The sequence below is a fragment of the Mauremys mutica genome, chromosome 7 (genome assembly GCF_020497125.1).
Source record: "Mauremys mutica isolate MM-2020 ecotype Southern chromosome 7, ASM2049712v1, whole genome shotgun sequence".
Classification (NCBI taxonomy): Eukaryota; Metazoa; Chordata; order Testudines; family Geoemydidae; genus Mauremys; species Mauremys mutica.
This window is the reverse complement of record NC_059078.1, coordinates 32,999,755-33,027,689: the sequence shown is the minus strand read 5'-3', so window position 1 is coordinate 33,027,689 and position 27,935 is coordinate 32,999,755. Positions and strand designations below refer to the sequence as shown.

The 27,935-nt window shown below is 59.0% G+C and overlaps 1 protein-coding gene across 5 annotated transcripts in view; it reads left to right on the top strand.

Moving 5' to 3' along the window:
• Window positions 1-26,022, top strand: part of SPTBN2 (spectrin beta, non-erythrocytic 2) — a 56,753-nt gene extending 30,731 nt beyond the window's left edge. For all 5 annotated transcript variants that reach the window (XM_045023597.1, XM_045023592.1, XM_045023593.1 and 2 more), the window contains 33 exons: window positions 10-183; window positions 630-721; window positions 901-981; window positions 1,176-1,291; window positions 1,881-1,993; window positions 3,361-3,548; window positions 5,043-5,160; window positions 5,609-5,767; window positions 6,021-6,323; window positions 6,867-7,020; window positions 8,441-9,311; window positions 9,913-10,050; window positions 10,468-11,224; window positions 11,641-11,843; window positions 12,289-12,379; window positions 12,471-12,617; window positions 13,325-13,588; window positions 14,015-14,239; window positions 15,406-15,495; window positions 15,860-16,120; window positions 16,643-16,773; window positions 17,357-17,561; window positions 18,021-18,395; window positions 18,711-18,955; window positions 19,346-19,484; window positions 19,830-19,914; window positions 20,180-20,376; window positions 21,183-21,331; window positions 21,775-21,850; window positions 22,176-22,414; window positions 22,701-22,874; window positions 23,088-23,130; window positions 23,931-26,022. In XM_045023597.1, the coding sequence (XP_044879532.1) occupies window positions 10-183; window positions 630-721; window positions 901-981; window positions 1,176-1,291; window positions 1,881-1,993; window positions 3,361-3,548; window positions 5,043-5,160; window positions 5,609-5,767; window positions 6,021-6,323; window positions 6,867-7,020; window positions 8,441-9,311; window positions 9,913-10,050; window positions 10,468-11,224; window positions 11,641-11,843; window positions 12,289-12,379; window positions 12,471-12,617; window positions 13,325-13,588; window positions 14,015-14,239; window positions 15,406-15,495; window positions 15,860-16,120; window positions 16,643-16,773; window positions 17,357-17,561; window positions 18,021-18,395; window positions 18,711-18,955; window positions 19,346-19,484; window positions 19,830-19,914; window positions 20,180-20,376; window positions 21,183-21,331; window positions 21,775-21,850; window positions 22,176-22,414; window positions 22,701-22,874; window positions 23,088-23,130; window positions 23,931-24,164 (6,837 nt within the window). In that variant the 3' untranslated portion in view covers window positions 24,165-26,022. The remainder of the gene's footprint in view (window positions 1-9; window positions 184-629; window positions 722-900; window positions 982-1,175; window positions 1,292-1,880; window positions 1,994-3,360; window positions 3,549-5,042; window positions 5,161-5,608; window positions 5,768-6,020; window positions 6,324-6,866; window positions 7,021-8,440; window positions 9,312-9,912; window positions 10,051-10,467; window positions 11,225-11,640; window positions 11,844-12,288; window positions 12,380-12,470; window positions 12,618-13,324; window positions 13,589-14,014; window positions 14,240-15,405; window positions 15,496-15,859; window positions 16,121-16,642; window positions 16,774-17,356; window positions 17,562-18,020; window positions 18,396-18,710; window positions 18,956-19,345; window positions 19,485-19,829; window positions 19,915-20,179; window positions 20,377-21,182; window positions 21,332-21,774; window positions 21,851-22,175; window positions 22,415-22,700; window positions 22,875-23,087; window positions 23,131-23,930) is intronic.
• The last annotated feature ends 1,913 nt before the right edge of the window (window positions 26,023-27,935 follow it).

The following is a 27,935-nucleotide window of genomic DNA, read 5'->3' as shown; positions in this document are numbered from 1 at the left end:
ACCTTCCAGCCCAAGCCCACCAAAGGGCGAATGCGGATCCACTGCCTGGAGAATGTAGACAAGGCCCTGCAGTTCCTCAAGGAGCAGAAGGTGCATCTGGAGAACATGGGCTCCCATGACATCGTCGATGGCAACCACCGCCTCACACTGGGCCTTATCTGGACCATCATCCTCCGCTTCCAGGTACCTGGAGGAGCTCAGTCTACGCCCTGGCTGGCACCCCTTTGTGGGGCCCCCTGCCACCCCTTTCCCCACTCTGGACCTGAATCTTTCTATCCCTCTGCAGTCTCAGAGTCCCCCACCCTCTCCCCCTCATGGAAAGCCAACCCTGGTGAGAACTGGTGACAATGAAACAATTGTCCCTGCTGGTGTGGTGGAGTGGTCATACCCCTAATGGCTGCAGGCCACTGCCATATGGCTGCCTGTGTTATGCCAGTACTCGAGTGGCTGCTTGGGGGACACTTGGATCCCTGATTCAAATTGCCCAGGGGGAAGAGCCCCACCCTAACCCCTCCAATTGTGTGATGTTAGAAAGAATGAGCCAGGGAGCATGGAACCTTCTCTCCATGGCCTGGGAGGTCTGGTGCTGGTGGGACTAACCTGGAGCTGCCTATGTATCTACCCTCCAGATCCAGGATATCAGTGTGGAGACTGAGGATAACAAGGAGAAGAAGTCAGCCAAGGATGCCTTGCTGCTCTGGTGCCAGATGAAGACGGCAGGGTAAGGGGTAAAGAGTAGCTATCCAATTAGATCTTTCCTCTCTAGAGGGCGTTAGTTCTGATGCAGCCCCATGGTGAGGGGACTGACTGGCTTGGGGGAGTCAAGAATGGGACATGGGGCCTTTCCTCTGTAGGGGGCTCCAGCTCCAACCCCCTCACCACTGTGTCTGTATGTTACAGGTACCAGAACGTCAACGTTCACAATTTCACCACCAGCTGGAGGGATGGCCTGGCCTTCAATGCGATCGTCCACAAGCACAGGTCAGTATGAGCCACGTCTGGGTGCACAGGGGATACCAGGATCTCAGGGACCCATGGCATGCTGCCACTGTTCTCTAGCATTGGCCTAAGGTGGGGCATTAGGATGGGATTGATGGGGGTCAGCGAGACATGGGGGAGTGTGGGTGGAGCCCCCAGGCTGGCAATCACAGTATGCCCTTTGGCGCCCCCTGCAGGCCGGACCTTATAGATATTGACACGCTGAAGAAATGCAATGCCCACTACAACCTGCAGAACGCGTTTAACGTAGCGGAGAAGGAGCTGGGGCTGACCAAGCTTTTGGACCCTGAAGGTGGGTGTCAAGCTGTGCAGGCCTAGAGGAGTGAAGGCTGGGGTGAGCCAGGGTCTCAGTCCAACTGATCCATTCTTGGTATGGGGGGAAATGCCCTTTTCATATGCGTTCATCCAGGTTGGAGATCAGGGCTCGTGGCCTGAACCCCATCCCTAAATATGTGGAGGAAGGAGTTTGTGATTGGGTAATGCTGCTGTGGAAACACTGTTAGAAGAGGAACAGGCAGGCATGGCAGCCACCCACTGAATAGGAAATCCAGGCTCCTCTCCCATCCTGCCCCCGTGCTGCTGAAAGCAGAGGGGTCTTTTCCCATGGTATAGTGCATTTTGGGAAAATCCAGACCACTCTCCCATCCTGCACTCATATACACGAAGGGGGAGGTTCATGGCTGGATATAGGGGCTCCATGACATCACTGGGTTAACCCCACCCACTGAACAGAAATACCCATGATTCCCATTTACCCCCACACCAGGGCATATAGGTGTTAGTTGCCAGGAAGTGCCTGGTGCTGATGTGCCCTCCCTCCCAGTGAGGAGGCAACGGGAGATGGGGCTTTCTCCCTGACACGCATGGCTCTCGCCCCCCAGATGTCAACGTGGACCAGCCGGATGAGAAGTCTATCATCACATACGTGGCCACCTACTACCACTACTTCTCCAAAATGAAAGCATTGGCTGTGGAGGGAAAGCGCATTGGAAAGGTACCAAGGGCAGAAACAGGGTGCAGCGAGTGCTGTCACTGCATGGGGTGTGCTAGGTGGGTGGATTGGGTTGGATGGATTAGAATCAGCAGTTCTCAAACTTTTGTACTCAAACTATTTTTATATTTAATTGTATTATAAATGCTGAAGGTGAAACAGGGTTTGGGGTGGAGGCTGGCAACTTGTGACCCCCGCATAATAACCTTGCGACCCCTGAGGGGTCATGACCCCCAGTTTGAGAACCCTTGGATTAGATGAATGGATTGGGAGGATGAGTTGATGGGATAAATGGATGGATGGAGTGGGAGGAAGCGTTGATGGGGTGGATGGATGGAGTGGAAGAAAGGGTTGATGGGGTGGATGGATGGATGGATGGATGGAGTGGGAGAAAGGGTTGATGGGAAGGATGGATGGAGGGAGGGAGGGAGTGGGTGAAAGGGTTGATGGGGTGGATGGATGGAGTGGGGGAAAGGATTGAAGGGGAGAATGGATGGAGTGGGAGAAAGGGTTGATGGGGTGGATGGACGGATGGATGGATGGATAGATGGAGTGGGAGAAAGGGTTGATGGGGTGGATGGATGGAGTGGAAGAAAGGGTTGATGGGGTGGATGGATGGAGTAGGAGAAAGGGTTGAAGAGAAGGATAGATGGATGGAGTAGGAGAAAGGGTTGAAGGGAAGGATGGATGGATGGAGTGGGAGAAAGGGTTGATGGGATGGATGGATGGAGTAGGAGAAAGGGTTGAAGAGAAGGATAGATGGATGGAGTAGGAGAAAGGGTTGAAGGGAAGGATGGATGGATGGAGTGACAGAAAGTGTTGATGGGGTGGATGGATGGATGGAGTGGGAGAAAGGGTTTATGGGGTGGAGGGAGTGGGAGAAAGGGTTGATGGAGTGGATGGATGGATGGATGGAGTTGTAGAAAGGGTTGATGGGATGGATGTATGGAGTGGGAGAAAGGGTTAATGGGGTGGATGTATGGACTGGGAGAAAGGGTTTATGGGGTGGAGGGAGTGGGAGAAAGGGTTGATGGAGTGGATGGATGGATGGAGTTGTAGAAAGGGTTGATGAGATGGATGTATGGAGTGGGAGAAAGGGTTGTTAGGGTGGATGGATGGAGTGGGAGAAATGGTTGATGGGGTGGATGGATGGATGGATGGATTGGGAGAAAGGGTTGTGTTACTGGATGTTAAATTCTGAGTCCCTGGTGAGCATTGGCTCTTATGGAGCCCAATTATGGGCTACTGGGGCCTCTTGCGTTCTTGAGGCTCCCATCCATCTTGGAGGGGACTGTCAGCCAGCAGGCTTGACCCATGCTGGCCTGGTGGTGAGTGACTCCTGCCCTCCTTTCCCCTCCCCTCCCGGCCAGGTGCTGGACTACGCCATTGAGGCTGACAAGCTGATCGAGAAGTACGAGACACTGGCTTCTGATCTGCTGCAGTGGATCGAGCAGACCATTCTGACACTCAATGACCGCAAGCTGGCCAACTCCCTGAGCGGGGTGCAGAACCAGCTGCAGGCTTTCAACACCTACCGCACTGTTGAGAAGCCCCCCAAGTGAGTTCCTTACCCACCTCTGAGTTGGCCGTGGGCCACCACTTGGCAGCCCTGGCGCAGCTAACGGCACAGGGAACCCCAGGACTGCATTAAGCACCTGGCCTGGGTGCACTCTGAGAGATCTGTGCCACTCTGCTATCCTGCCCCACCTCTGGCATGAGCAGAGGATTATGGGTGTTTTTCCCAGGGCACAGTGCACTCTGGGATGCCTTGCTACAGACAGACTGGCTAAGCTGGTTACTCAGCTGCCACCTACACAGCATGAGAAGAGTGCTCACATCATGTCCAGCTACCCACACCGGCGGCACCGCCCTCACAGGTGCTCACCATGCTGTGTGTGACCAGGGAGCCTACCCCATTCCAGCTTGTGGGAGAGGGGCCTTGAATGGGCTGATCACTTCTCAATCTTGGTGTGTTCCAGTGCCCTGGCACTGCCCACTGGCTGGCTCACGGGGGTGGGGAATGGCACCTGGGGCTTTGCCCCTCTAGGGGTGTTGGCTCCACTCCAACCCCAGGGTGGAGGGACTGACTCAGGTTCCCTCCCATTCTGCATGGGGACTAAAGCCTGTCTGGGGAGTTAGAGCAGAAGAATGGGGCTGGGGGTGGTAGTAATGTGTGGGGTTCTCCATCAGAGTACGTAAAAGGTTGAAACAAGGAGGAGGGAGGTAACCTCTGAGGATAGGACAAGAAGCAGTGGGCTTAAATTGCAGCAAGGGCGGCTTAGGTTGGACATTAGGAAAAAACTCTTCCTGTTGGGGTAGTTAAGCACTGAAACAAATTGCCTAGGGAGGTTGTGGAATCTCCATCATTGGAGGCCTTTAAGAGCAGGTTAGACAAACACCTGTCATGGATGGTCTAGTTCAGTGGTCCCCAACGCGGTGCCCACGGGTGCCATGGCGCCCACTGGGGCATCTATGTGTGCTCGTGTACTGCCCAGCGGACAAGCATCCGCCGAAATGCCACCGAGAAGCAGCGTTATCCAGAGGTGTCGCCGCCGAAATGCCGCTGATTTTCAGCGGTGACGCCTCTGTATGACGCTGCTTGTCGGCGGCATTTTGGCGGCGACGCCTATTGACGTTGCCGCTTCTCGGCAGGATTTTGGCGGATGCTCATCTGCCGGCCATGGTCCTCGGTGGTTCGTCATCCGGTGCCCGCCAGACGAAAAAGGTTTGGGACCACTGGTATAGTTATTACTTAGTCCTGCTTGGAGTGCAGGGGACTGGACTAGATGACCTAGTGAGGTCCCTGGTTGGAGAGGCTCTGGCATGACATGAGCACCCCCTGGTGGCAGATTGAAGAGAGCCACAGGGAGGGAAGTGATGTGGATGTGTGCTCTGGGTTCAGGTCCTGCTGCTCCTGCCCCCTGGGCTCTGACGGCTCCTGCTCCCCTGCCAGGTTCTGTGACCAGCCTGCCTGGCCCAGCTCCCAGGCTCTGAGATACTCCCCCTCCCCCTGGCGCTCTGTCTGATTCTTTACCATATCCCCACCCCTCAGGTTCACAGAGAAGGGGAACCTGGAGGTGCTGCTCTTCACCATCCAGAGCAAGATGCGCGCCAACAACCAGAAGGTGTATATACCGCGCGAGGGCAAGCTAATCTCCGACATCAACAAGGTGAGGCAGCAGGGGGCAGGGTAGGGGCTCAGTAGGGGGTGCTTTCCCCTGACAGTCAGTGCTGGTCCCCCTCCTCCAACTCAGTGCTGGAGGGCTTTGCTTCTGGAGGTGTCATCTTTTGGATGTGATAGGAAACATCTCAGCACCAGGCGAGGATGCCTGTACAAACAGCCCCCGTGTTCCATCACAGAGGCAGCTGTGTCTTAGCGCCAGCTGAGGGATCCGTGTAAAAACAGCCCCCATGTCCCACCCCTGAGGCAGCTGCATCTCAGTGCCGGGCGAGGGATCCCTGTATAAACTACTGTCCCCGCTCCCCCCACCTCAGAGGTGGCTGCATCTCAGTGTCAGGAGAGGGATCCCTGGGAGATGGTCATTGGTGCTGTCATTAATTATTGGCCTGTGTTAGATGTCAGCTCCCTGCTGTAATTAACCCCCTTCCCCCCTGCAGGCCTGGGAGCGGCTGGAGAAGGCGGAGCATGAGCGGGAGCTGGCACTGCGCAACGAGCTGATCCGCCAGGAAAAGCTGGAGCAGCTGGCGGCTCGATTTGACCGCAAGGCAGCCATGCGGGAGACGTGGCTGAGTGAGAACCAGCGCCTGGTGTCCCAGGTGAGTCCCAACCCCCAAGCCATGTGATTAGAACCCAGGACTCCTGACACCCAGCCCCCACCCAACACACTACACCCCACTACCCTCCAGAGCTGGGGATAGAACCAGGAGTCCTGGCTCCCAGCCCAGTACTCTCTCCAGTAGACCACATTACGTCTCCAGGCGGCTGGCTCCATGGCCTGTGGGTGGGAGGAGCTGTGCAGTGACCCCTCGGCCAGCCCTGCCCCAGCATGATGCCTGCCCTCCCCCTCAGGATAACTTTGGCGTGGACATCTCGGCGGTGGAGGCAGCGGTGCGGAAGCATGAAGCCATTGAGACAGACATCGTGGCCTACAGTGAGCGTGTGCAGGCTGTGAATGCTGTGGCCACAGAGCTGGAGGCGGAGCGCTACCACGACATCAAGCGCGTGCTGGCCCGCAAGAACAATGTGGTGCGGCTGTGGGACTACCTGCGGGAGCTGGTGGCCTCACGCCGTGAGCGCCTGCTCCTCAACCTGGACCTGCAGAAGATGTTCCAGGACCTGGCTTACCTCATGGACTGGATGGAGGAGATGAAGGTATGGGGGGGCAGCCTGCCCAGCCTGGGCCGTCACCATCTGCCACCACCAGGGGGCCCAGCTGTCTGGGGTAGGTGTCCCAGGTGTTGCTCTCTGCCAACCCCACCCCCAGGAGCTCCAGCAGGGGGAGGCGGAGTGGCCGGCTGACCTTCCTCTTGGAAAGGATAAGGGGGTAAAGCTGGGAGAGCTGCCACCTCAGACACCCCAGAGGGGCTGGGGTGCATGGGGTCAGTGGGGCAGATGGCTTTGAATGCCTGCAGTGGAGGGGAGGCAGCAGGGGATAGGGGTGCTGTGGAGCAGAGGGGAGTTCAGATGCCCTGGGTGCTGTATCCTGTGCTGCAGGGGGCAGGGAGCTGGGACTGTGTCCACATACCCCAGTGCCGCCTGCTGTTGTGTCTGTCCCCTTGGCTGGGGTGGAGTGTGGGGGTGCCTGGCTCCGTCTGTAGGCGTGCCCCTCCCCTGGCAGGGCCAAGTATGGGCAGGGCTGGTGGGTGGGATTGGGGGGGCTCCCCATGCAGTCAGCAGCCGCCCATCCCTCCGCAGGGCCGCCTGCAGTCCCAGGACTTTGGGAAGCACCTGCACGGCGTGGAAGACCTGCTGCAGATCCATGCGCTGGTGGAGGCCGACATTGCTGTGCAGGCCGAGCGCATCAAGGCTGTTGGCACTGCTGCACAGAGGTTCGCCACCCCTGGAGAAGGTAACTGCTCCACTCACACCATAGCCGCCCCTCACCCTCCATGTTCAGCTTCGCTGCATCCCAGGCCCCTACCTCATCCTCGCCCTTCCATGTCCCAGCCCATGCTATGCTTGTTCCTTCATGTGCCAGTCCCTGCCATGCCCCAGCCCCCACATCCCAGCCCTCAAGAGAACAGCTGAGCCTAGCAGGGCTCTGGCAGAGGCTCCACAGCCAAGTTTGGGGTTGCCGCATCTGCAGGGGGCAATGCCATAGCTGAAGCCACCCTGCCAGCTTCTCACCCCTCTGCTTCTCTGTGGAGGTTCCCTGCCTGGTGTGAGCCCTGCTCTGTGCCTAGCCCTGACTTTATAGCCTGAGCAAAAGGGCCTTCCCTCGCTTTTTACGCCCTGTGGGCCCCCTATTTGTCTCCCCTGCCTCGTGGGCACTGGTGCCAGTGACCCTGGCTCCTTTTGCCCCCAGGACCCAAGGGTCAGGAGCCCCATGGCTCTTCCTGTGGGGTAGATGGCAGGGGAAAGGGAGGAGAAGCAGGGATCCCATGTTGTTGCCTGATGTATTGATTATGTGGCTGATTTCATTTCCCCCAGTTAGCACTCTGTAATCTGGTAGGTTTCTGTCCCAAGACCAGGCCCAGTATCTCCAGAATTATTATTGGATTGGGAGCCCCATGGCAGTAGCAGCAACGCTCGCACTCAGGGATGACCTTTGATAATTGCAGGAGTTTTATTACCACAATAATCAGTCCAATAAATAAAATTATCCAAACAAGTAAAGTGAGATAATACAATGTTGTAAGTATGACCCACCCCAGTACCCGGGTGTACTCACCCTACCCTTGGGGAAAGCTCAGAAAGTTGAGACAGATCCTAGTGTGACTCTGGCGTGCCAGTGGAGAACTCCAGTGGCTCTCTCCCTAAGACCAGGTGTTTTATAGGCCTTTGGTGCATATGTATAAATAACTCCGCCCTCTTTTACTATCTTGACTTCCTCACCCTCGTAATGTTGGGGTGTCCCATAAGTTACTATATTAATTAGTTCAAACTTAGTAGCATACACGTCAATTAAATTACTATAGTTACCTGTGGTTAGACATCTACCGATGTTTCCCTCCAAAAATACCCTAAACTGGTGCAAACTGCCTTCTTACAGGTACCTGTCAGCAGTTTTCAACACTTGTGATTATTACAAAACAAGTAAAACAAAATCTTATGCCATCTTGTAACTTAAGGTCCCTGTTGATTTACTTACTTATGCTAACCTATTAAGCAACTACTCTTATGCAGGCTGTTAGGCCTTGTAGCTATGGTAACAGCTGAAGTTATTCTTATAGGTCTATGCCCCTAAGTCTCTTGCATTTCTGCATTGCTATTCTTATCCTTTACCTTAAAATCAACCTGTGGGCTACAACACCCACATCCCCCCACAGGATACAAGCCGTGTGACCCCCAGCTGGTGCAGGAGAGGGTGGACATGCTAGAGCTGTGCTACCAGGAGCTGGTTGAGCTGGCAGGTAAGCGCCGGGCCAAGCTGGAGGAGTCACGGCGCCTGTGGAAGTTCTTCTGGGACATGGGCGAGGAGGAGGCCTGGATCCGGGAGCAGGAGCAGATCCTGTCGTCGGATGATTTCGGCAAGGACCTGACCAGTGTGCTGCGCCTCATCAGTAAGCACAATGCCTTCCGTGATGAGATGAGCGGCCGCTATGGACCCCTGCAGCACACCACGGCCCAGGGCCACAGCCTGGTGCGTGAGGGGCACTTTGGGGCACGCGAAGTGGCCGAGCGCATCCGGGAGATCGAGGAGCAGTGGCAACACCTGGAGGCGCTGGCAGGCGAGCGGGAGCGGCGCCTGCATGAGGCCTCCAGCCTCTACCAGTTCCAGGCTGATGCCGACGACATGGAGGCCTGGCTCATGGATGCCCTGCGGCTGGTGTCCAGCCCGGAGGTGGGCCATGATGAGTACTCTACCCAGAGCCTGGTCAAGAAGCACAAGGATGTGGAAGAGGAGATCCAGAACCACCGGCCCGCCATCGCTGCATTACATGAGCAGGCCCAGAGCCTGCCGCCCGCCTTTGCCCATGCACCCGAGGTGGCCGGGCGCCTGCCCACTGTGGAGCAGCGCTACCAGGAGCTGGCCGCCCTGGCTGAGCGCCGCAAGCAGGATCTGCAGGACGCCCTCAACCTCTACAAGATGTTCAGCGAGGCTGATGCCTGTGGGCTGTGGATTGGTGAGAAGGAGCAATGGCTGCATGCCATGGAGATCCCTGAGAAGCTGGAGGACCTGGAGGTGGTGCAGCAGAGGTGAGTGGGGGCTGACCAGGCCCACATGTACCACCTGACCCAGCCTCGTCAGGCGCACACCCCGCTGTCCCTTGCAGCCAGCGAGTAACTGTGGCCCTAGCCCCGACATCCCAGAATGCATTGCTCCCCCCTTTGTGCTGCTCTGTCTGTCCCCACTTAGGCACCATGAGAGAACAACCTGGACTTTTCCAGCATGCACTAGGGCACATATGCTCAGGCAGCCCCTTGTAGCCAGTCAGTAGCCATGTGTGCTCTTGGCAGCGGCCCAGCTTGCCCTACGGCCTCTCCCTGGAACCAGGGTGTTGGTGGGGACAGAGCCCCTAATGGGGTCAGTGGAACTGGCATAGTCGATCCCCCTTCCCTCCCCTTGGGCATGTGGTGGGGCATCCTAGAATGCATTGATCCCCAATGATGCTCTGGCTGCTATAACCATGCTGAGGCCCTATGGGAAAGCAGTCTAGATTTTTCCAGCAGGCACTAGGGAAGATGCGTGATCAGCAGCAGCTGGTGCTGTGCTGGGGGGAGCATGAGGGGTTGGCTCTCTAGGGCAAGAGAGGGGTTGAGTGCATTGTCGTCTGAGCCTGTATCTCCGGGTCTGCAGGTTTGAGACACTGGAGCCTGAGATGAATAACCTGGCTTTGCGCATCGCGGCCATCAACCAGATTGCTGGGCAGCTGCTGAGCACTGACCACCGCAACAAAGAGAGCATCCAGGCCACGCAGGAGCAGCTCAACACCAGGTCTGAGCAGGCGGGCAAGTGGTTCAGCGCTGGGGGAAGATGGGGAGGGCAGGCGGCTCGGCGCTGAGGGAAATGGGGAGGGCAGGTTGCTCAGTGCAGGGAAGACGGGGAGGGCAGGCGGCTCAGTGCCGGGGGGAGATGGGGAGGGCAGGCGGCTCAGCCCCGTGGAGGTAGGGGTGGGTGGAGAGAGCACGCTGCTTGGTGCTGAGGGTGGGGGAAGGCAGCTCAGCGTCGGAGGGTGTGTGGGGGGTTCTGACTGACCCATGGGGATGAGGAGGACTCTTGGGGGATCTGCATCCAGCAGCAGGCATTGGGGCTCTGGGGAGGGCTGCCTTTGGCAGCGCCAATGTGGGCTCGGCAGCTCCAGGGTGGTCAGTGGGGACAGGCCCCCACCTACCTACCTGTCCACTTCCCCAGGTGGGAGCGGTTCCGCACTCTGGCCGACCAGAAGAAGGCTGCGCTGACCTCGGCCCTGAACATCCAGAACTACTACCTGGAGTGCAATGAGACCAAGTCCTGGATGAGGGAGAAGACCAAGGTGATCGAGTCGACGCAGGAGTTGGGCAACGACCTGGCGGGTGTCATGGCACTGCAGAGGAAGTTGGCGGGCATGGAGCGGGACTTGGAGGCCATCCAGGGCAAGGTGTTGGACCTGCAGGGGGAGGCAGCCACGCTGGCAGGCGAGCACCCGGACCAGGCTACGCCCATCCTAGACCAGCTTGCAGACATCAAGGCCGTGTGGGCCGAGCTGCGTGAGACCATGCGGCGGCGCGAGGAGTCACTGGGGGAGGCCAGCAAGCTGCAGGGCTTCCTGCGTGACCTGGATGACTTCCAGGCTTGGCTGTCACGGACGCAGACGGCTGTGGCCTCTGAGGATGTGCCGGCCACCCTGGCCGAGGCCGAGCAGCTGCTGAGCCAGCACGAGAGCATCCGTAATGAGATTGAGCACTACAAGGACGACTACCAGAGCATGCGGGCCATGGGCCAGGAGGTGACCCAGGGCCAGACCGATGCCCAGTACATGTTCCTGCAGCAACGCCTGCAGGCCCTGGACACTGGCTGGAAGGAGCTGGGCCAGATGTGGGAGAACAGGCACCACCTGCTGTCCCAGGCCTATAGCTTCCAGCTCTTCCTGCGGGACACCAAGCAGGTGGAGGGTGTGCTCAGCAACCAGGTGAGGCTGGGGCGACCGGCATGCCTGGGGGGAGGCTGGTTCCTGTGCTGGAGCTAGGACAGGCCCATGCAGCCCAGTATGCCACCCCCATCTCTGGCCCGGATCAGACCCATGGGCCCATCCAGTCCAGTATTCCCCCCCACATCGATCAGTCTCCTGGACCTATCCAGCTTGGTATTCCCCTCCATCCCCCCATTCCAGTTGCCCCAGACCCCCACCCAAATTCCCATCACTGTATTAGTCCCCCAGGACCCCCAATCGCCCCATCCCCACTCACCCCTAGCAGTCTCAGTACCTCTCCATCCCACTGGCCCCTAGTTTCCTCCCTTGGGATCTCCATTTCACACAGGGCAGGGGCCTGGGACATGGGCCAAGCCGTGCCCAGTGCCATGCCTGTGTGCGGCTCGCCCTTGCAGGAGTATGTGCTGTCCCACACTGAGATGCCCAGCACCCTGCAAGGGGCAGAGGCTTCCATTAAGAAGCATGAAGATTTCATGACCACCATGGAAGCCAACGGGGAGAAGATCAAGGGGCTGGTGGATGCCGGGCGGAAGCTGATTGTCGGGGACAGCGTCCATGCAGACAAAGTCCAGGAGAAGGTTGACTCCATTGATGGCAGGTGAGAACTCAGCCCTCCAAGGGCTTCTGGGAACCCTGTTGTGTCATTGTTGTCTGGGTTCTATCCCTGCCCTAGGAAGGGATGGGGAGGTCTAGTGGGTTAGAGCAGGGAGTCTGGGTTCCATCCCCAGCTCTGTGATTTAGGACAGCTCTCCTTCCCTTGGAGTTAGAAAGGGAGGACGATACTGAGATTAACGATTGTAATGAGCTAGGAGCTCCTCCCTTGGCCAGAGCCAGGCAAACCTGCCCCAGGAAGTGAGAGCAGCCTGTGGGACAGATCTCAGCTTGCCCTGTTCAAAGAGTACAAGTTGCTAGTGCCCGATGTAGCGGGGAGTCTTCACGAGCCAAGGCAGTGGGAAAGCCCCCTGGGGCTATGACATACAGAGGGCAGGCCCCATCTCACCCTGCAGGTGAGTGTCCCATGAGCCTCTGCTTTCCCTCCCCAGGCACAAGCGGAATCGGGATGCCGCTAACGAGCTGCTGCGGCGGCTGCGGGATAACCGGGAGTTGCAGCACTTTCTGCAGGACTGCCAGGAGGTGAGTGGGGCAGGGGTCTGGGGGATGTGGGGGAGGGGCAAGGGGGCCAGGGGTCTGGGGATCCTCATTCTGTCCTCTGCCTCCCCATCAGCTCACCCTGTGGATCAATGAGAAGATGCTGACAGCCCAGGACATGTCATATGACGAGGCCCGCAACCTGCACACCAAGTGGCAGAAGCACCAGGCCTTCACGGCCGAGCTGGCTTCCAACAAAGACTGGCTGGACAAGATCGAGAAGGTGGGGGAGGCTGGGGTATGGCAAACTGTGGACCCCCCCCCATGGCTGCACCCAAACACTGTGGCCCTGTCCCCTTGCCATGGACTCACCACCGGGGCCCTGCACCAGCATCAGAGATTTGCCCCTTCACAGTGGACTTGCCACAGCATCATGAACCCAACTGCATGGCCACTCCCCAGTGCTATGGACCTGCTCCGTGGCTCTGCCCCCTCTCCATGGACTCGTTACCACAGCCTCGCCCTAAGGCCATGGCCCTGCCTCCACAGTCCCACCCCTTGCCATGGATCCTCTCACCCATGGACCCCCCCTTCTGGTCCCAGAGATGCTGGGGTGTCAGCAGGGCCCCCAGGACTTGTCCCACCAGTTGGGTTGGGCATCACTGAGCGGGGGAGCTGGGCCCACTGGACTCTGCTCCTCCTGCCTCACACTGAGACCCCTGCTGGGATAGGGCTGGCCAGGCCCCTGGAGCAGTGGGGCTGGGTGTTAATACCCCACTGAGATGAATGGGGCAGGTCCCCCCTCCAAAGCCATTGTCTCAGGATCCCTGCAGACTCCATGTGACTGTGATCACATGACTCCAGGATGCGGGGCACAGGGCTGTAGCAACTTGGCCTTCATCTGGGCTTGGCCATGCCTGCTGGGGCCCAAAGATCCTGCAGCACACACAGGGCCCCATCCCCCTAACTAGTGCTCTGGGTCCCTGACAGGAGGGGCAGCAGCTAATGGCGGAGAAGCCGGAGCTGGAGCCAGTGGTGAAGGAGAAGCTGGGCAGCCTCCACCGGCTATGGGATGAGCTGGAGTCCACCACCAAGACCAAGGCCCAGTGCCTCTTCGACGCCAACCGGGCCGAGCTCTTCACCCAGAGCTGCTCCGCCCTGGAAGCCTGGCTGGCTGGGCTGCAGGCCCAGCTCCAGTCTGATGACTATGGCAAGGACCTGACCAGTGTCAACATCCTGCTGAAGAAGCAACAGGTCTGGGATGGCGGGTGCAATAGAGGGGAGGGCAGCCTAGACTCTTGGGGTGAGGGATGATGGGCTCCAAGATGACCCAAAATTCTAGGTTCCAAAGGGCCATGAGATATGGCAGATCCTGGCCCTCTGACCCTCTCAATCCCAGAACCCGTTCTCCTATTTCCAAGGCCTTGGGTATCCCCCGGCAAAGGGAGCCCGCTCCATCGGCCACCGCACTGGAGAACCCTAGGCTGGCCTTGTCCCTGACACCATCCCCTCCATGCACCATGGCTCAGAGGTGGGACTGATTGCCTGCAGGATCCCCAAGCACCATGGGGAAGCAGAGGGGGACCCATGGCTGCATCAGTGGGGAGAAGATCTGTTCCCCTTGGGGTGGGGCTCTCTACTGGAGTCCCCCATGCTGTAACACTGTCCTCTGCCCCTCAGATGCTGGAGAACCAGATGGATGTGCGGGAGAAGGAGGTGGAGGCCATCCAGTCGCAGGCGCTGGCCCTGAGCCAGGAGGACACCAATACGGCCGAGGTGGAAGGCAAGTTCCGGGCAGTGGAGGAGAAGTTCTTGAACCTGCGGGGCCCGCTGGAAGAGCGCTGCCACAAGCTGCTGGCCTCCAAGGAGGAGCACCAGTTCAACCGCGACCTGGAGGACGAGATTGTGAGTCCCAGGCAGTGCAGGCGGCGCTGCCATGGGGGAGAGGATGGGAAATGGGGCCCGGAGAGAGTAGACGGGAATGAGATCCAGCCCCAGAGGCTGCTGCCTTTTACTCCATGGGCCTCAGCCTAGAATTACAGGAGTGCAGAGCCTCACTGCTGCACCCAGCACTCCCCCATGCCAGGGAGCAAGGTCGGGGGCATCTAGGCTGGGTTTCTCCTGCAGGCCACTGTGCCCCCTGGACAGTATTGGAGCTGAATGATGGGTCCCTATCAGGGACTAGCACTAAGCCCTGGGTCTCTAATGGGACAGATCCGAGTCTCAGTTATGGAGCCACACTGCCTTTCAGAATGAATGTGCTAGATCATTGGGCTTGGCTGTGCTGCAGCACTCCGCACGCCCCTCCAGAACCAGAGACAGAGCCCATGCCCCTCCCCCTCAGGGCTGGGGGGAGAACCCAGGAGTCCTGATCCCAGCCCGCCTGTTCCAGCCCACTACACCTCATGCCCCTCCCAGGGCTGGGGGAGAACCCAGGAGTCCTGATCCCAGCCCGCCTGTTCCAGCCCACTACACCTCATGCCCCTCCTAGAGCCTCCCAGAGCCCTCCAGTGGCCAGTCCCTGCTACACCTGCCGGTGACGCCCTTTAGCTTCAGCAGTGGGGCTCTGTGCAGCATGTGTGGGGGTCCCACCCTGGCTGGTGACAAGTGGATGAGGTGGGGGGTCAGGCTGGGTCCACGGGATGGACTTTTGCGTGTTAGGGAAAAAAAATTTAAACTGGGAAATTTAATCCCCCACCCTGATATTCAGACTGCAATGTTGAGGGGAAGGGGCTGCCAGGTTTGAGGCTGCCCATGCATGGACCCCCTTGCAGCCCCTGTCCCATGCAACATCCCCCACTCTGTGTGCTCCCTGTGCAGCCCCCATGCATCCCCCTACCTTGCACACCCTGCATGCAGCCCCCTAACCTGCACACCCCCCGTGCAGTCCCCCATGCATCCCCCACCCTGTGCAGCCCCCCATGTGCTCCGCCTGTGAAGCCCCCATGCATCTCCCACCCTGCATAGTTCTCCCTGCATCCCCCACTGTGTGCCCACTGTGAAGCCCCCCCATGCAGTCCCCCCATGTGCCCCTCATGTGCCCCTGACCCTGCTCCACGTTGTGTTTTCAGCTGTGGGTGAGGGAGCGGATGCCCATGGCCATCTCCACCGACCATGGCAAGGACCTGCCCACCGTCCAGCTGCTGATAAAGAAGAACCAGGTGTGGTGCCAGGCTGGGACTCGGGGGCTGGAATCTGCTCACCCCACTCAGTGCCAGTGGTGCTCCTACCTCACGCAGGGTTGACAAGGGAGTAGGGGGTTGGGGGCAGGGGGAATATGAAAGGAGGAGGGGGTGGGGGAGAGTTGGCACTGGAGGGGGATGAGTGGGGGTGAATTGGGAGGAGGGTCAGAAGAGTGGTGAGGCCTGGGGGTGGAGGTACCATGACCCCCCCTTCCTCTCTGCTCCCAGACTCTACCAAAAGAGCAGTCTGAAGGCAGGGGAGGGTCAGGAGCGGGGGGGCTCAGCATAGGGGAGAGGGTGATGGCCACACTCTGACCCCCCTCGCCCATGATCCCTGCCCCAGACCCTGCAGAAGGAGATCCAGGGCCATGAGCCGCGCGTGGAGGAGCTGCTGGGGCGGCGGGCAGGGCTGGCGCGCTGCGGGCCCGTGGAGCGGGTAGAAGAGCTGCGGGAGGCCTGGCGGGAACTGAGGCACCAGGCGGAACTGCGGCACCAGCGCCTGGAGCGGGCACACGCTGCCCAGCAGTTCTACTTCGATGTGGCTGAAGCCGAGGCCTGGATGGGCGAGCAGGAGCTGCACATGATGTCCCAGGAGAAGGCCAAGGTCTGGGGGAAAGGGAGTGGAACCCCCCCCCCCATGGGAACCAGGTGTACCCCTCCACCCACTGGGTGCCCCCCCTTCGCAACTGTTGTGCACGATGTCCCAAGAAAAGGCGAAGGTGTGCGGGGGGCACAGAGCCCAGCTTGCCTCACCCCCTCTCCGCCTCTGAGAGCCCCCTTGCTCCCCGATACCCATGGGAGCCAGGGTGCCTCTCACTTGCTGGGTGCCACCCCCTGGCCACAGAAGCTGCACATGATGTCTCAGGAGAAGGCTGAGGTCTGGGGTCATGGACCCCACCCTGCTCCTGGATGTCTTGCATCCACCCTGACCCCCCACACCTGTGAAAACCAGTGGGCCTGTGAGAGTTGAGTGACCCTCAGCCTGACCATCCTAGGAGCTGGGGACAGCCCTGCCCACCCGCTCCCTTTGCCCCTGCATCCTGGCACCCGCATCCATCCCCCCCCTTTGCCCCTCTGTCATGGCACCCTCCATCCCTCTCTGAGGCCTGGTGTCCGGCACCCACAGGATGAGCTGATTGCCCAGGCCATGGTGAAGAAGCACCTGGTGATGGAACAGGCGCTGGATGACTACGCCCAGACCATCCACCAGCTCTCCAACCAGAGCCGCGACATGGTGGCCAGTGAGCACCCAGAGAGGTAAGACCCCTCGTGCCCCTTCCCCCCCACAGGGGGCACAGATCCAGGTCCCATGGCCCTGTGCTACTGGGAGGCAGTGAGTCCATAGCCTCCCATGGGTTGCCAGGAGCCCAGTCCACAGCCCCGTCCCTCCACCCTGCTGAGCCCAAGTTGTCCCCTCAGCTGGCCCTGAGCCCGGCTGAATGCTGCTTGTGCCTGCGTCACAGACCTTATGGCCCAATGCTCTTTGCCCAGACACCACGCGCCATGGCTGCGCATGGAGTGAGGGGCACCGTGGCTGTCCAGGGGAGATCAGATCTGGAACCTACAGTCCCTCTCGCTTGGGATAGAGGTGGGGATTCCCTTAGCAACATGGCCCCCTTCCTCCTGTTTGGCATGGCCCGCCCCAACCCTGGCACAGTCGAGTGTGGCATGGCCCATTCCAGCACAGCCTCTGCAGCATGGGACCCCCCAGCATCTTGGGCAGTGCATTAGCCCCAGGGCTTTCCCAGCTCTTGGGCCCCTGCTCCCTGGCAGTGCTGCCACTTCCAGTTGGCGAGGGGCAGGCACCGCCCTGTGGCTCAAGTGGCTCTTCCCCCTGCAGTGAGCGGCTCACCCTGCGCCAGGGACAGGTGGACAAGCTGTACGCCAGCCTGAAGGACCTGGCAGAGGAGCGGCGGGGGAAGCTGCAGGAGCACCAGCGCCTCTGCCAGCTCAAGCGTGACGTGGATGACCTGGAGCAGTGGATCTCAGAGCGCGAGGTGGTGGCTGCCTCCCACGAGCTGGGGCAGGACTACGAGCATGTCACTGTGAGTGCCTGGTGCTGAGCAGGGGAGCTAGGCTGGTCCCTGCTGGGCCATGTCAGTCTGAAGTGGGCTAGACTGGTCCACACTGAGCTATCCTGCTCTGTACTGGGTGATACTGGTCAGTCTGGACTGAGATAGACTGGTCCATGCTGAGCCATCCCAGTCTCCACTAGGCTGGGCTCCTGTGCAGTCTGGTGCCAGAGCCCGGCTGGCTACCCAGTGTGACGTAGCCTCTGTGCAGCACTAGCCAAGGTAGCCCTACATGGAACCCACCTGGGGCAGCCTCATGCGCCTGGGGCCCATCACCTCCCTCAGTGCCCCTCCCACCTCTCCAGCCCGTTCCTTCTCCTGTCTGCCCTTTCCTGACTCCCTCCAAACCCCCTCTCCTACTCCCCCGAGACCTGGGTCCCATCACTGCCCCCAGCAGGGCCCATGGCCTCTCTGACCCTTCTCTTTCCCCAGATGCTGCGGGACAAGTTCCGGGAGTTCTCCCGTGACACCAGTAACATCGGGCAGGAGCGCGTGGATGCCGTGAACCTGCTGGCGGACGAGCTGATCTCGTCAGGGCACTCAGAGAACGCCACCATTGCCGAGTGGAAGGATGGGCTCAATGATGCCTGGGCTGACCTGCTGGAGCTCATCGACACCCGCAGCCAGATGCTGGCAGCTTCCTACGAGCTGCACCGCTTCTACCACGACGCCCGCCAGACGCTGGCCCAGGTGCAGCACAAGCAGAAGCAGCTGCCTGACGAGGTGGGGCGCGACCTGAACACAGCCGAGGCCATGCAGCGCATGCACTCAGCCTACGAGCATGACATCCAGGCACTCAGCGCACAGGTACTGCCAGCCACAGGGGAGAGGGGGATGGCGGCAGGGTCTACGGGAGCAAGGGGAACTGTGTGGGATGGGGAGGGGATGTGGGGTAGGATCTGGTGTGGGGAAGGAGAGGGGAGCAGGGGAGGCTGGGGGCAGGATCTGGTGGGGGTTTGGGGCAGGGGAGGAGAGCAGGATGGGACAAGGGGACAGGGCATGGGGTAGGGAAAGGGAGATGGGCAGTAAGGAGTGTGGGGCAGTGTCAGGGATTCCTCTCTCTACACACACTTCCCTCGAGTGGGGTGGGGCAGGATGCCACTCTGACCCCCGGCTCCCCAGGTGAAACAGGTGCAGGAGGATGCGACGCGGCTGCAGAAGGCCTACGCGGGTGAGAAGGCTGATGACATCCGGCGGCATGAGCAGGCCGTGAGCGAAGCCTGGGCCGAGCTGCTGAGCAGCAGCCAAGGCCGCCGACAGCTGCTGGTCGACACCGTGGACAAGTTCCGCTTCTTCAAGATGGTGCGAGACCTGATGCTGTGGATGGACGGGGTGCACCTGCAGATTGACGCCCAGGAGAAGCCCAGGTGAGCAGGGCACCCCCAGAGCACGGACTGGGATAGCCCAGCCCAGACTGGTATGGCCCAGTGTAGGTCAATATAGCCCAGCCTAGCTCACCCAGCCTAGCAGAGACTGGGATGGCTCAGTATGGACCAGACTGACCAGTATTGCCCATTACAGACCAATATAGCTCAGCGTGGCCCAGTCTATCCCAGTTCAGACTGACATGGCCCAGCACAGACCAGTATAGCTCAGGCCAGACTGGCCAGACTGACCTGTGTCCACTAGCATGGGCTAGTGGACACAGGTCTGGAGACTGGAGGGCATCGCCTGGGCCCAGCCAGCCAGTAGGGAGTGGGGGGTCTGTTTGCCAGCTCAGCCATGCTGCAGGGTACCTCCTTCTCCTCCTGCCCCAGGGATGTGTCCTCGGCTGACCTGGTCATCAAGAACCACCAAGGGATCAAGGCCGAGGTGGAGGCCCGGACGGACAGCTTCAATGCCTGCATAGCCATGGGCACTGCACTGCTGGACAAGGGCCACTACGCTTCCGACAAGGTGAGACCCCCAGGCGACACCCCACCCATGCTCCTGCCACCCCAGCACTGCCCCGTGACACTGCCCCCAGGCATTGTGTGGACCGGGTGCCTTGGGTCCCCTCTAGTTCGTACTCACACCTCTATGCTGGGATCCAGGTCAGGATCCTCTCCAGTGTGTTCCCAAGTCATCCCCCAAAATGCCCGTCTCCTCCTTGGGGTTTACGTCCCCCATTGCGATCCATTCCTCACCCCCAGTCATTTGACTGGGCCCTAGTTCCTAGCAGTGGGACCATGTGACCAACACAAGTGTGGTGGTTCATCCAGGATGGGCCCCCCACTTTCCTGAGCTAGCCCCTCTGCTCAGATTTCAGAGAAGCTGGCCCAGCTGCAGGAGCGGCGCAAGGAGATCGGAGACCGGTGGCAGGAGAAGATGGACTGGCTGCAGATTGGTTAGTGAGGAGAAGGGGCAGGGAAGGGAAGGGACTCTGTGTGTCGGGAGGGCACCAAGGAGGGAAAGGGGTAGCAGCACAGGTATAGGGTTGAATCTGATGTGGTAGGGTGCAGAGGGGTGCAGTGGGGAGGTCAGTACTCCTGGGTTCTATCCCCAGCACCATGAGGGGAATAGGGTCTAGTGGGTTGCTGGGGGCTGGCAGCTTGGAATTCTGGGCTCCTGTCCCTGGCACTGCCCCACCCATCTGGGCTGTCCCCCTGCAGTTATGGAGGTGCTGATGTTCGGGCGTGATGCCAGCATGGCTGAGGCCTGGCTGTCCAGCCAGGAGCCCATCGTGCGCTCAGCTGAGCTGGGCGGGAACGTGGACGAGGTGGAGAATCTCATCAAGAGGCACGAGGGCTTCCAGAAGTTGGCCGCTGCCTGGGAGGAGCGCTTCCTGGCACTGGAGAAGCTCACCACGGTGAGAGCCCTGCCTGGGGTTGGGGGGCCCTTGGTGTGTGCCCGGGGCGGGGGTGCTGCACCCCCATGCATGGCCTCCTGAGGCCCTTGGCTGTGCCTTGGTGGGACACTGCCCGCCCACACAGCTCCCTGTGCTCTTCCCGAGCCCTGGCCCGGGGTGGGGATGTCTCCATGGGCCTGAGGTAGCGCTGGGTTTGCCACAGAGGCCACCAATTGAAACTAAGGCCTGAGACCCACCCAGCTTAGTGAATGGAGCCTCCAATGGGTGTGTTTGTGTTGAGTCTGTACGATGGATCAGAACCAGAACCCTGGATCTGGACTCATGTCCTGGAGTGGGTCTGATCTGAGTTCTGCCCCTTAGGCCTATCTGCCAGGCCAATCAGAGCCGCAGTCCCAATTCTGGAGCACCTTTCACTCTGAGGAGGTGTCAATCCCAGCTTTGCCCCTCAGGGCCTATCTCGTATAGGTCAGAACCAGAACCCCTGGACCCTCTTGAGTTGTGGGCAGCTCTGCCACTGTGGCTCATCTCTTGCCAAATGGATCAGAACTGGAACCCTAGTTCGGAATGCCTTGGCACTGGGGGCAGGTTCCCAGCTCTGCCCCTGGGCACCCACCTTGATATGGATCAGAACCAGACCCAGACCCTGGTCTGGCCCCTCTGGGTTGGTATCCTATGGAACTGCCACTCCCCACCCCAAGCTCTGCACTGTGCCATGTGGAAGCATGCCCCTGGCCTGCGTGCCCAGCCTGGGGCCCTTGTCAGAAGGGACTGGGCTGTTCATCTCTGTGTGCCCCTCTCCCCTGCAGCTGGAGGAGAAGGAGCGGCTGCGGCAGGAAGACGAGGAGAGGAGGAAGAGGCGGCCTCCAACACCACCTGAGCCAGAGCCCGAGGTCACGGTGCAGCCAGTGCTGCTCCCTGACAGCCAGCAGGGGCCAGGACTGAGCAATGCTGATGGGTGAGAGCAGGGCCCGGCCTAGAGCACCAGCTGTGTAGGGGGTTGGCATCAAGGGGAGGACAGCCTGGGGGAAGAATGGGAAGGGGTCCTGGCATCAGGGGAGGAGGGCAGCATGGGGAAGCACAGACTGGCGGGGGTGGGAAGGAAGTCCCAGTAATGGGGGGTACATCCTGGAGTGGCAGCAAGGTTGGTGGTGGTCCTTAGAATCATAGAACATCAGGGTTGGAAGGGACCTCAGGAGGTCATCTAGTCAAACCCCCTGCTCAAAGCAGGGCCAATCCACAGATAGATTTTTGCCCCAAATCCCTAAATGGCCCCCTCAAGGACTGAGCTCACAACACTGGGTTTAGCAGGCCAATGCTCAAACCACTGAGCTATCCTCCCCCCTTCTCATGGGTCTCCACCAGCCTCTAATGCTCGGTCTTGTCCCATTTCCCCCCCAGGACTTCCACTCTGCAGACCCGTCTCCCAGAGCTGCCTGCTGTGAATGGGATCTACCCTGACTCCGAGTCCTCCCAGGTAATGCAGCTCCCCCAGATGCAGCCCCCCAGCCAGGGCTGCCTTGGGACCAGAAGGGCCCACAGACAGCAGCTGGGCTAAGGTGCCCAATTCTGGAACAGGGCATGTGTGTGAGGGGAGATACCAGCCTCTGCCACTTTCAGCCCCATCCACTCCATGTTACAACTCGGACTCCTGGGTTCTATCCCCAGCTCTGGGAGGGAAGTAGGGTCTGGAGGGGGTAACCTGGGCTGGTGGGGCAGAGTCTGGAGAGGCGGATAGCTCCCCCAGGCAGGAGGAATCCAGGAGCTGTGCTCCCTGTCACAGACCTGTTCTGTCCATCCAGATGCCCGAGATGGCGGAGGTGACAAGCGGGGCACGGCTGGATGCATTGGCCGAGGAGAAGGAGCACAGCCCTGCCCCCTCGCCCAAGGCCCGCACCAAGCTGCCGGCACTCACTCTTGAGCCTGCCCATTCGTCCACACTGCCGCTCCGGTCACCAGACCCCACTGCCCAGGAGCACCTGGAGGGGGCACTGTGCCGCAAGCAAGAGATGGAAGCCCAGGGCAAGAAGGCAGCCAACAGGTGAGAGCAGCTCTGCCCCTTCCTGGACTGGGGGATCCTGGGGATCACCTGCCAGGGCCTTCGAGGTTAAGCTCTGGGGCTGTGTCATGTTGCCCAGGGCCCTGGATATGGTGTCACTGATGGCTGTGTGCTCCACCTCTCACCCCTCCCGCCTGCACTGATGGCTCTATCCTACCCCTGGTCCCCTTGCGGTGATGGCTCTGTGCTCTCCTCCCAGCTGTGCTGATGGCTCTGAGCTCTTCCCTCTCCCTGTGGCTGTTCTGACTGCTCTGTGCTTCCTCCCAAGGTCCTGGCAGAACGTGTACTGTGTCCTGCACAAAGGCAGCCTAGGCTTCTACAAAGACGCCAAGAATGCCAGCCATGGCGTCCCCTACCATGGAGAGGTGCCCATCAGCCTGCAGGGGGCGCAGTGCAACGTGGCACTGGACTACAAGAAACGCAAGCATGTCTTCAAGCTGGGGTAGGAGCGGCCTCTGTGGCAGACACACAGGGTGGGCAGTGGAGGGACTGCAGCCCACAGGTGCAGGGGAGGAGGGAATGCAGTGGAGGGGACTGTGTCAGTATGAGGAGGGGACCTGGTGGAGGGGATAGGCTGAAGGGAACAGGGCACAAGGCAGGGTTTGGCTCAGCCATGGGGAGGTGACATAACATGTGGGTTTTTTCCTCTCTGCAGGTTGACTGATGGCAAAGAGTATTTATTCCAGGCCAAGGACGAGGTGAGTCCCTTACGCACCAGGGCGCTGCTTGCCCTGTCCACATGAGGGCATCCCTGGCCTCTGAGCTCCTCCTAGTGCTCCTAGGTTTACGTGTGTGCGGAGGTGTAACTCACACACTTCCTGGGTGTGGTGCTGACACCTAGACCACTTAGAGATTAGTGAGTCTGCTACAGCCTTAGCTAATGGCCACATGGCTTTTAGCTCATGCAGTAGAGGCTCATGCACTAAGCTCCAGAGGTCCCAGGTGGGATCTGTCGGTGTTACATGCGCACGGGGATCCAAGTCAGCCATGCTGTAATGTCTGTCTTTCTAGTGGAGGAGGTCTGGAGGGGGCAGAGGGGGCAGAGAGGGCTAACCCCACAGCCCCTCCTCCATGCACCTGGGGCCAGTAGCCAAACACCTGGGTTACAGGTTACAGGACTCTCCCAGGCCTTCAGCCACGCTCGCCAGTGTTCTGGACCTTCTGCCTTGCCCCATTCCAGCCCTAGAGCCTTCCCCCAGATATCCCTGCCCACTCTGCCCTGCCCCCTACCATCCTGATTTGCATGCTTCCTGTGCTCCACCCTCTCCCAGTCCCTTTGCCTCCTCAGCTCTGAATCCTGGGCCCTACCCCAGAGCTCTGCCCAACTCTGTCCCCTCCCAGACTCCCAGATCCACCCTGTCTGTGCCCCAAAGTCCTACCCCTCTGCATGCCAACCCCTCCTGGCGCCCTGCCTCCTCCCAGAGACAGTGCCCTGCCCTCTCTGTGCTCCAGTTCCCTGCCCCAACCCGCAGCTGACAGCTCCTTCTCATTCCCACAGGCGGAGATGAGCACCTGGATGCGGGTGATCAATGCCTCGGTGGCCTGCACCCCAACGCCCCAGCAGGACACGGAGGACCCGTCCTCACTCACTGGCAAGGGCATGACACGGGCCATGAGCATGCCACCCGTGTCCCCCAACAGCGCTGCTGAGGTCTCCGTGGCCCTGCGCAGCAAGGACGGCAAGGAGAAGGACCGAGAAAAGAGATTCAGCTTCTTCAAGAAGAAGCAATAGGGTCTGGGGGGGCTCACTACTGGAGGGGCTGCCGGAGGGGCACTGCCCGGCTATTTAATCCATGGAACTGATGGAAGGACACGGGATGGGACAAGGGGCTCTGCACGGGGGGGCAGGCTCTGGGCTCCAGACGGATTGGAGCAGGGAGTGGAACTCTGGGTCCTGGGTGGGGATGCTGCATTTTAGATTGGTAGCTGTGCTAATGTGACAGTTTGAACCAACCCTTCCACCCTGGGAGCCGCTGAGGGGATCCCTGCTGACTTCCCCATACACTGAGGAATGCTGGAGTTGCTGGAATGCATCAGCCATGAAGCCAAGCTGGGCAAAACCTCTCTGTGACCTTCCGCACCAGTGCAGGGGAGGAGCAGCATTAGGGTTGCCAGGCTGTGGGGGAAGGGTATTTAGGTTGCCAGGACACAGGCATGGTAGGGAAGAGGCATTTGGGCTGATGCACAAGTGGGGGCATGTTTGACTTGCTTTACTCCCTCCCGTCTCTCTGATCCATGAACCTTCTCTCCTTGCTGCCCCCCATCTCCCGGAGCTGCCCTAGTGTGGGGTGGTACATCTTCCCCCACCCCTTTCCTACAGTTACTCTACATTAGCAGATCCTGTGGCAGAGTGCCTGGTGTGTCCGTACCTCAGTGAGGCCCCCACCCCTGTGGCCCCTGCTTTGCAGACAGCCGCACCCTCGCAGGGAAGCTGCGGCTGACCTGGACAGGATGGGTGTGGGATCAGGTTCCCAGGGCTGGGGCTCTGTCTTTGGAGTGGGGTTATTTTTGCTTGCAAACAGCAGCAGTACCAGGGATTCCCTGCCTGAGGCTGTGGCAGGCAGTTCTCTCACCGCCCTTCTCACACTGAGGGCTTTGCTGTCCAAGGTGGGCATGGGATTCCCAGAGGGGCTGAGCTCCCCCAAACAATGGACTTCAGAGCGGGGGTACTCAGTGCTTCTGGCAATTGAGCACCTAAGCGCTGGAGAACTTACAAAGAGGGAGCCCTGATCCACATTGATGGTGAGGGGGCTGGGCTCCTGGTGTCTCTGGAAATCTCCCTGCTGTGTGGGGCCTTTGAACTGAGACAGGGTGTCTCGCACCAAGCAACCACACTTGGCTAGCAGAATCACTGGGTGGGATCCTCTAGCCAGGGTTACTGGGGGGCAGGCAAAGGTCAGGTTGGATGCTCAGTATTGTCTCCTTTGGCCTGTTAAACAATTGAGCTAAAAATCCATCCCCTGTTCAGTAGGTGGCTGCCCTTTTGACTTTCCCAGTGTCCTAACCCCACTGGGCCTCCAGCCATCCATAGGATTTCCTGGGGTGAATTGGGGGAAAGATTCCCTCCTCCCCACCAGTGCCCAATCTGGTCTCTTTTTCCACCCACCTCTCCCAAGCCCTGGCTGGTTTCCTTTGCCTTTATCTCCCAGTCTGTGGCCCGGAAATGATTTGTGCCTTCCTGCTATGAGTGGTTGCTCTCTGCCTCCCCTGGTCTTCCCTGTCTAAGGAGAAACCCTACCCCTGCCAGGGTAGGGCACTGTGGCTCCCTCGCCCCTATGACTGTGAAATGAGCCAAGTCTCCTCCCTCTTCTGGGGCCCTGGGGGACAGGCAGCTTGGAGCTCGAGGGGTGGGCAGGATTGCAGAACTGGATGGTATTGGGGCCTGCTTCCTGCAGCGGGAGGCCTGGAAACAAGATGTCGCTGCTGCATTTGGACCCGTGACTTCGCTCCTCGCACCCCCTGGCTGGAACATCCCCTGAGCGCATCCTGGTGATCTTTTGTGCTTGTGGGAAACATTATTCATGTGTTTGCAGTGGCATCTGTTCCAATTTTTGACAGAAACTCTGAAATAAAAGAGTCTATGTAGAGACCAAGAGGCTTTGTTTCCCAGCAGGAACGGGGACTAGAGCACGTCTGCTCACACAGCTTCCTTGGGGTCTGATGGGCATGGCGGCTGCAGTTAATGCAGGAGTATCACACATGCAGCCACGTGATGTCACAGTGCCAGTGCAACTGGCTCCCAGGGCTGTTGCAACACAAATACAATGAAACCCCACTGTAACGTGATAATTGGGGTCCAAAAAATTCAATCGTGATAAATGCGGGGTTGCATTATAGCAGGGTTAGGAAAATTTACCATTTCAAGTGAGTCAGTTTCAAGCTGGTCAGTTTCTCTTGGGCAGAAAACAACTTGCATTTGCCAATTGCCCATAACAGTAACTGAAAGAGTGTAGCAATAATTAGTGACAGCACAAGCTAATCAACCTATTAAACTAGCCAGAACCAGCCTGAGAATGGCTGGGTTTGGACTTTGAAAACTGGAGTTTTGGGACCTGGCAGACTGGGGCTGGAGCAGCTCTTGAGAGATCTGTACAAAGGCGCTCAGGCGACTCCCCTCTAACCGGAGAGCCAATTGCAGCATTTGGCACTGAGGAGTTGCTGATATTCAGAGCAGAGTTCATGCCACTGTTTCTGTAGCATCCCTCCCAGCTGTCAGCCTGCTCCAGCGGCAGGGGCTCTCAGCCATGCAGCGAGAGAGGGAAACACTTGGGGAGAGCAGGGGAGACATGCATGGGGCAGAGGAAGAGCGGGGAGCAGCTGGGGAGAACGGCTCTTCTCCCGAAAAGGGGAAGTGGGGGGGGGGGGGGAAGAGGCAGTGGGGAAGGCACATTTCTTTTCTTTTTTTTTTTGCTTTGGTGGTGCTCCGGCTGCTTTTTTCTTTTTTTGCTTGGGGCCACCGGAGCCACCCCATGATTGTGTTATATACGAATTCGCGTTATCGCGGGGCACATTATAGCAGGGTTTCACTGTAACTGATGACAATAATGGCATACTGGCCTGTTGCTAGCTTGAGCGTGCCCAGCTTCCAACCAGCAGGTCATATGTGGCCACCACTGGCCATTTACAAGTAGGTTTGGCAGGTGGGTGGTGGTGTTTTAATAATTTTTGGGGATAATATCTATGTTTATTTTAAGCATTTTTTTCTGTTTTTATTTAAATATTCACAGTTGCGGGAAATCATGGAGGTCAGTCAATTATGTAGTAGCAACAGAGGCTGAGCTTCAAAAAGCTTTATGAACCTTCACGCTCCTTGTCAGCCGGCCGTGTGGAAGTGCGGCAGAGACTATCCTTCCACCTGCTCCCGCAGCATCTTTCCTACTGTGCGGCGGCGGCGGGGGGATTTCCAGAATTAGGATGGAATTTTAGGGCGGGGACAAATCCACTTTGCCAATAAGAATCGACCCCTCCCCACCTTGACACCTCCCTGCAGCTGGGGGCGACCCACGGGAAGGGAGGGAGGAGGGGTGGGAGAGCCCTGTGTGTGCTCGCCCCCCCCCAGCACTGAACCCGTATTTTGGTTCCAGCCCAATGCACGTCTGCATCACCACCTCCATCCAGAGCCGCAAGGGAACAACCGTCCATTCTCTTCCCCATGGCGAGGCACAATGGAACAATTATCACTGCTCCCCCTATAAAGAGCGGCATTGGAATAATCTATACCCCCCTCGGACTGGCGCAATGGAACAATCCACGATCACCGCTCCCTCGTGGAGAAGCACAATGGAACAATCCATTATCACTGCTCCCCCATAGAGAGCCGCAATGGACCATTAATTATCACCGATCCCCACCATGCAGATCCACAAATAGGACATTACAACATAACAGCTACCCCCCCCCCCACAGAACAGCGCCACATTCCGTCCCTTCCACGCAGAGGCACAATGGAACAATGTTATAATTTATCCCCCTTCCCTAAAATAACAATGGTGCAATCCACCTC